We start from the raw sequence: 8,069 nt of genomic DNA on the forward strand, positions 1-8,069 counted from the left end.
AAAATTCTATGGGCAACCAGCTATAGCAACATTAGTTTGCAATGTCCAGATATCCCAGATATCAATTAGTTTATTTGCTTGCCACAATAATAGAATAGTAGGGCGGGGGAGTTCTAGAATCGAGATAGAATAAGGTGTTTACTGGTATAGGCGTAGGCATCTCCCACTAATAGATGGAAATTTGTTAGATGGTGGTGTCGTGGATGATCTTGTATCCATGAGGCCTATAGAATATCTAAGTAAAGGCAACATCTCCTCCTATGCTTTTGCATAAGGACCAATCACTACACTATGTTTGGTTACATTTCTTCATGTTATTTGTGTCAATGACCATTTTATGGATGAGTGCCATTGGAGTAGTTGGCCTAGCTCTAAACTTACGTGCTTATGATGGGTGAAAGGTGGAGCTCGGGAGTGGGGTCATTACTTCCTTCTGAAATGAACTCATTGGAGATGGGGGTTCAAACGCATAGGAGATAGGCTAGCTTTGGCTTAAGGGAGCTTAATGCAAATTTACTAAATAGGTCAAATTAATATTATAAAGTGGGTTAAAGGTGACAACAAAGAAAAAGATGAAAGGATAGGAGGGGGAAACTAAAGGGTCGCCATTTTGAGCATCAAAGAAGGACGAGTTCCTTTTTAGGATGCTTGGATTATTGTCTTGTTTGGAGAATTTGGGTTTCTCTTGGAGAAACATTGGGAGAGTTTACGTCTTCCATTTCAGACCAAAGGACACAAACCATCAGGCTATCTCTGGTGGATTAGACGTAGCCTCGGTTCATTACTGCAATGGATTCAAGACAGAGTTCACGTTGGGTTTACAGGTTCTTTTTATATGTTTCCAAAATAACTATTAATGTTTTTTGTAAGATTGGACTTTATGCATGTTATTATATTGTTGGTTTATAATAGAATAGCAAATTTGAAGTGTTAAATTGACTCTTTTATTGAGCTTACTAGTTCATTTGCTGGTTAATGTTGTTAGTGTTTACCGTACTGGGCAAAGAAATCAATATATGCAGACAATGGATCAGAATAGCAGAACTTCTTATATTATTCGCATACGCAAAAGATATTACATTATACTTCTATAAGATAATTACAATGATTACCCAGATGGTATATATATACATCCCGAGGAACCTTCCCGAAGGGGTCCGTCGGCCACATACAACATGTCGGCTACATAATAAGAATCTTCTCGATACCGACGAGAATCTTCCCGATACCAACAACATACATCCCAATACATACCCTGTCGGCTACACAGTATTTACCGACGACAGTTAGGTTATATTACATAATTTATCTATTGTAGTCTGCAATTGCTAGTGAGATAATATCCTACTAGAATATTACATAAATCCCCAACCTCCTTAGGGTTGATGTTTAGGAGAGAAGGATTCAGGGCTTAAGTATATTAACTATTAAATTTGTTCTCAACTATTAAATTTGTTCTTTCTTGCTTCAATTTGATTTAAATGCAAAGTGATGTATGTTAATCATTAGGAATTGGGAGCTTTCTAGTAGGGAACATTACAAAGTCTAAACTAAGTTTCCATTTCTATGTGAAATCAAAATTATAGTTAGACATTTTAGGGTAAAATCAAGTCCTAGTTTGGGACATAACACCAGCAACTTCCGAACAAAATACAATCACAATATTTACAACTAACAACCCCAATGAGTAATATTTTCAACGAGAATAAAATAATAATTTGTAGATAATATTGAACCAGATTAACATCTCAAATCACCTTTACAACCCATATCCCAACACTAAGATTACAAGAACTATTGAACAAGAAAGAATGGGTTGTGTAGGCTTATTCTTGGAGAAAGAGTAAAGCATCATTAATACCATGAACACTAAAGTCAATACAAGATAATATACCTTTACACTACCTCGTCAACTTTAGTATAGAAGCCTAAGTTGTCAGAATCACAATAGTATAAAATCTTTCACAGAATCCAGTACTTATCTGAGACATTCATCAACTTTAATGTTTTAGAGTTTAAAAAACCTTTTTTAATAGTGTTTTTGGTGTGTGATGTCTTTGTCTGTCAATTGGAGCACTTGGGAAGGTGCTTCCATGGTGCTCCTGTTGCTGCTCTTGAATCCGGCTCAGTGGGTTTGAGCACAAAACCCTGATCTAGAGAATCTGGTGACATAAATCTACATTTTTTAGGTTTTGAGGATTGCTTTAGTTCTGAGTTGCGTTTTGGCATCAGCTCATTCTATCGTGCCAAGAAATATTCTGTTTTTCCAGAACTATCAGGATTCAGAGGTGGTTTAGTGTGAAGGGTATGATTGAGCATGCATTTATTGCAAGTTTCCGGTGTTCTGTTCTAAGTTACCCTATTTGCACAAATGGATTTCAATGACCTGGAAGATGATATTTATTTTTGTCCATGTATGAGTATGAATCAATTTGAAATCAAAACTATATCTTGAAGTGTCATCTATGAGGCGAGGGACAATGTTTTGTGTATCAAACCCTCGTCTCCCTCCTCTGATACCCGCAGTGGTTTGTTATGTCCCACTTTAGAGATCACTTAGGATTTGGACTTCTGTCTTTGTTATGCATTCCAAAATTGTAAGAAAGTTTACTTCATCCATATCTTGCAGTGAAATCTCCCAGGTGCTGTAAATATTTGTATTGAAAATGATAAATGCATATCTTGTTAATATCCTTAGTTTGATGAGATAATGGAAGAATCGACTAACGCAAATGTGTGATAGTTTTGTAGACTATTCTGTGGTGGTTGTATTGTTGAACTCTAATACTCTTATGAGTCTTTGATCTTACTTCAATGGGTTATAAATGCCTCGAAAGAAGTTACCTTTAACCAATCAATATTGACAATATAAACCACATATTTGAAACATTTGAGACATTGAATCGATCTGGAATAGTAGAGGATCCTATATGTTGTATGGTTTCAAATATAAGTTCTTATGCCTATCTCAGCCCGTGGCTCCCCTGAAGAGGTTGTTAGGGTCCTGTGATGTATGTAGTGTGTAGATTTTAAACTATAAAAGAGAAAACTTCCTTTACTTCCATACACAGTACGAGGTCATCCTGAAGGCTGGTAGCATGCACAGTAAACAGACTGCTAGTTTGATTGTCAAGATTCATAGCAGGAGATCAGATATGGAAAGGAATATGGAGTTATTATAAGGCTGTGATTCCTAGTCCCTTTGATGGCCTCGTAGACGTCATTAAAAATCTTCATTCATTCATCCAACCAGTAATGTGTGGCAATAGAGTCTGATATTTGACTTTGTTTAATATTTCTACAAACCCATGACTTTCCAGCCAGGTTAAGACCACCTCAAGTGATTGGGATAGATATCCTTAGAGTATGAAGAATGTCCAATTCTTAGTATTTTCTTCTAAACACGTGATTCTTCAGCCACGTAAGCTTCTTCAGCAGGTATTTGAAAGAGATATTACCAAGTCTGGAAATTGTTCGATGTTGTCCCTTAGCTCGTGTATGACTGCTACCTGCATGGAATATGAATTGCTGACTGTGTATGAAAAGTGCTGATTGGATGATTTAAGTTCTTTCTATTCTTTTCTGTGGTGATGGTATTTCTGACTGTACATACCATTCCCTTTTGACTGGTCCTTATCATTGCTTGCATCTGGGTTTTGTATGTTTTCTCAGGACGTAGCTATCCTCCCAACAAAATGCATCTTTGACTTTTTTCCAAAATTACGAAAACACAATGATTTTTTATGAGAATTTCAGTGTGAATTCGTGTTGATTTCAATTGTAAAGAGCCGAAAACAACACAAAATCTGCCAAAAAATCGCTGTGCTTTCACAGATCTGATGAAAAAAATTTGAAAATTTTGACTTTCGGGTTGCTTGTCAGGAGGATAGCCCGCACCATCTTCGCCCCTCCATCCTTCATCGTTCCTTTCTGAATTCCGCCATATGCAGTTGGGGGGCTGTTGACTTTCCCTTAGTTGCTCTCTATCTTATTTATATCATTTGTTATCTTGTTTAATAAGTTTTATATTTAATGTTGTTTCATATATATAATATTATTTAGTAGTTTTTATATTTAATATTTTTGTTTATATAGTTGGTTATTATTTTATATGATGTAATATTATATCATGCTTTACTAATTAATATATATTCTTTGATTATTATTATTTTTTTCGATAGGTAATAGATTGATTATTATTATTTATAGTAATTAATTACTATTATGTGTTAAGCTCAAGTAGAGTTTAACCGAAGACCTCTCACATAAGAGGCTTACAAGTTACCATTGTGCTATAGAGTATAGACTCCTACTTTTCTTCAATTATTATATTAATATTATAGTTAATTTAATTATAGATTATATCATATTTTATTGTTATATATATAATTTTAATTATGATTTTTATTATTGTATATAATATTATATCATACTTTACTAATTAATACGTTATATTCTTCTATTATTACGTTAATATTATAATTAATGCAATAATAAATTATATCATTATTCCTCAAGTTTTGTACTTGTTATTAATTCTTATTTTTAGAAAAGGGACAGCACATGGATCCTTTTCATCTGCCCACATTTACTTGTACTATCTACACCTTGTTTTGTGTGGAGACGGAATTGAGTTTCCCAAACAAAATGTTTTCAAGATAATAGATAGAAAATAGAAGCAAATAGTATATTATGAGAAAATCAATTTCAAGTGCAGTAAACTCTATGCCAGTTCTTATCTCCCTAATGTGATAGAATGGATCCTCAAGATTTTGGCACTGAATCAAGCAATAAGAGCTCATAGGATAATTGTAACTCAATTGGTGATTTGGAGCGAATCTTGCCATCATTAATAATTCTGAATGATAAAGTTTATGAATTTTCATTTCATTTCTTCATATTCATGGGAGGCCAGGGAGACTACACTTAAAGATGCGTCATATTCTACAGCTCTACAAGTTTCTTATCATCTTTTTTTTCTGATAGGCTTCACTCTTTAGTCTCCAATAGTTCTCGAATCTGAGGCTCCAGCCATCATGCAACCAAACACCATTGCAAAGATGGAGGCTTCAAGGGCCAAAATTCGAGCATCTAAAATTTTCTTAGTCTGAATTGCAAGTTTCATCTTTGCTAGAATAGGTTCGGATTGAATTGAAGTAGAAGAAACATTGGATGAGTTTCAGATCTTCCCTGATTTCGAGAATGATTCTTCAGGGAACCAACAGAAAAAAGATAGTCATTAACAAAGGGAAGTTCACTAGATATCTAAAGATTAGTGTTTGGAGGGAAGTTTTGAGTTCAATAAAGACGATGAAACAAAAAGATTCAGAGAGTTTTTACTCAAAAGTTCACAAGAAAGTTATGATGATTTTTTCATTTATAACAACACTCTATTGCATGGGGAAACCAATGAACTTGTAGTCACTAGCACACAGTGCTTTGATGTCATCTTTTGTGGCCCTTGGGTACCTAACTAAGTCTCTATAAGCCAAAACGGATTGAGGCTGGGGAGAGGACATTAATTGAATAATAAAAATAATTTATTAATTTATATAGTATAATATATAGTTAGGTATATATAGTACAGATTTACCCAGCTGTTCAGAACCCAATGGAAAAGATAAAGCCGTGCTAGCCAAATTTAAACCCATGTTCCACACCCATCTCCATACCCATAGTGGCGATTTGTATAAATGCTATATATTTCAAATTTTTATATCGACTTATCTACATTACCCCCCTATGCTAAATATAGTAGCTTAGATTTTATGGGACCGTTTCCGTGCATTTTCTTGTCATTTTACTCAACTTGTTGTAACCAATGCAGTTGCATGAAGTATCCAGCTTGTTATGTGATACATCCTTGTAGATTTCATCCATTTTCTAAATAATTGTTCTATTTTATCTTTCTAGATGTCCAATCTCAGCGAGTCATTGTTTGGAAATGTAGGTATGAGTTCAAAAGGAATCATGAAGACTGGGTGATTTCAGCAAAGCCTGATTTTGGACCTGGCATATCCGACCGTGTACGTGCAGCTCTTGACACAAATACAGATGATGAAAATATTGACCATTCCTTGAGCGTTAGGGAAGAAGCACGCGAAGCTATAAACTCTCTTTTAAAGGTTATATTTCGTAGCTACAAAATGTGATCAATCATTCTTGCTACAATAGTATAATCTATCAGAGTGTGCTTTTATGTTTATGGAAGTTAATCAAGTCATTCATGTGAATTTTATTTCGGCTTGTTTGAAATTTACATATATGGGAGCATGATTCATCCTTTATGACCAATGTTTAGTTTTGGTAACTTGTATCGGATTGACATAGTGTCTCACTACTTTTTAGGATGTAATGTACTTTCTGAAAGACTGCATGACAAATTAGAGTTTGTAGCATGTAAATGACAAGAACAATATTGGAAATGCTACTAAGATATATCTCTTCCCATCCTGAATATTTATTAGGTACGCAACTGCTGCATTGCAGATAAGTTGCAATGCTTTATCTGCTACACAAATGTGGCACTCTCTGCTTCTTTATAGTGACAAAATACTGACCAGACTTTCAGCTCTACTGTTTTCAGTTAAACTTCTCACGACCTATTTATGCATATCTATGAGCACTGGCATGACTTTCCAGTCACAAATCCCTTGCATGTATTTCTTGTGACGTATGTTATGTTCTTGTGTTATCTGACAGTAGATTGCACGTATTCCCTTTTACTGTTTATGGGATGGATAAAATACCAACTTAAATTCTACAATTCACCAAACTATCGTTACAAGAGATGAATTTGGACGTTTCAAGGCAAATCTTGAGAGCATAGTTCTATGTTTAATTGCTGTAACATTCAAATTAATTCCTGTCTAGTACCAACTTAACTATCTAAAAAGGTTCTTATCTCTGTGCTATTGTGTATTATGTTCACAGGATGATGGATTACTAGTTATACCTACAACTCCAGGTCCACCTCCTAAACTTAAAATGAAGGAAAACCCCTTGGAGGACTTCCGGAAGAGAGCTTTCACTCTGTTGAGTATTGCTGGCATGTCTGGATGCTGTCAGGTACAATGAAAATGTAAAATAGATTCTGGCTGTTGGTACATTTCTTTTTGCAAGTTTAAAGCTTATTTCAGTAAAGAATATTCTAGGAGACAGCTAGGCTTCTTGATTAAGAGGTGCGAATAAAAAAAACATTGGATTGATCATTGAACAGTCACTTCTTTTGTTTCCTTGATGCAATAAGCACATCTGGTGTTGGTTCAAAAATTCTGTTACCAGAAATGAGACATAGCTTATAACGCTTCATTGAAAACTTTTGTTGCTAAATTGTGTTCACATATATACAAATCGACAGGTGAGCATACCTATAGGACAGCACAATAATTCTCCTTTGGCTGTGTCATTCCTAGCAAGGCATGGTGGAGATAGTTTCCTTCTTGATACTGTAAAGACAGCATATTCTACTCTTCAAGAACAAGCAGAGATAGTTTGAAGCATACGACGAGCGATTTCAACGAATGGCAACATACAGATGACAGAGATTGCTAAAGAAAAAGTATGAATGTTAAAGTCTCATTTCATCATAGTAAAGGTGATTTCAAAATTAAATAGTTATATAGAGTCTGACAGGTATTTTCAGATTAAAATAAATGCTAAGTTAATTGTAGTTCCTGAGAAGGTTTATGATTATGTTATCCTTTTTTCTTAAAAAAATATAAATTAGAACATACTTTTAACTTGATTCTAATCATAACTTAAATAATAATAATAAATTAATTCTTGCCGTTGTTTCTCATTTCCATTTCTTCTCTTACTTTCTTTGACGTAGGCATGACCATTGTTCATAGTGTCTGCAACATAATAATTTTTGCACATTCAGTTTGCAAGAACGATTTTCAGTTCAATCATTTCTTCCAAATTCACCAGGCTATGAAACTTTGCTGAAGTTCTTTGAGTCATTTCAAACTGTTGTCTAATGTGAATTCTTTCTAATCTTTACTCTGGTTTTGATTTTGGTTCATTTCAAACTGTTGTCTCAATGAGAATTCTTTCTAATCTTTAAT

At 34.4% G+C, this 8,069-nt stretch overlaps 1 protein-coding gene across 1 annotated transcript in view; it reads left to right on the plus strand.

Moving 5' to 3' along the window:
• LOC149542063 (outer envelope protein 64, chloroplastic-like) overlaps positions 1-7,801 on the plus strand; it is a 272,009-nt gene extending 264,208 nt beyond the window's left edge. Inside the window, exons 7-9 of the mRNA XM_089797108.1 lie at positions 5,951-6,125; positions 6,934-7,068; positions 7,361-7,801. Of these exons, the coding sequence (XP_089653234.1) occupies positions 5,951-6,125; positions 6,934-7,068; positions 7,361-7,498 (448 nt within the window). The 3' untranslated portion in view covers positions 7,499-7,801. The remainder of the gene's footprint in view (positions 1-5,950; positions 6,126-6,933; positions 7,069-7,360) is intronic.
• The last annotated feature ends 268 nt before the right edge of the window (positions 7,802-8,069 follow it).

This window comes from Cupressus sempervirens, chromosome 8, assembly GCF_028749045.1.
Source record: "Cupressus sempervirens isolate cs-2001-9-10 chromosome 8, ASM2874904v1, whole genome shotgun sequence".
NCBI classification, from domain to species: domain Eukaryota; kingdom Viridiplantae; phylum Streptophyta; class Pinopsida; order Cupressales; family Cupressaceae; genus Cupressus; species Cupressus sempervirens.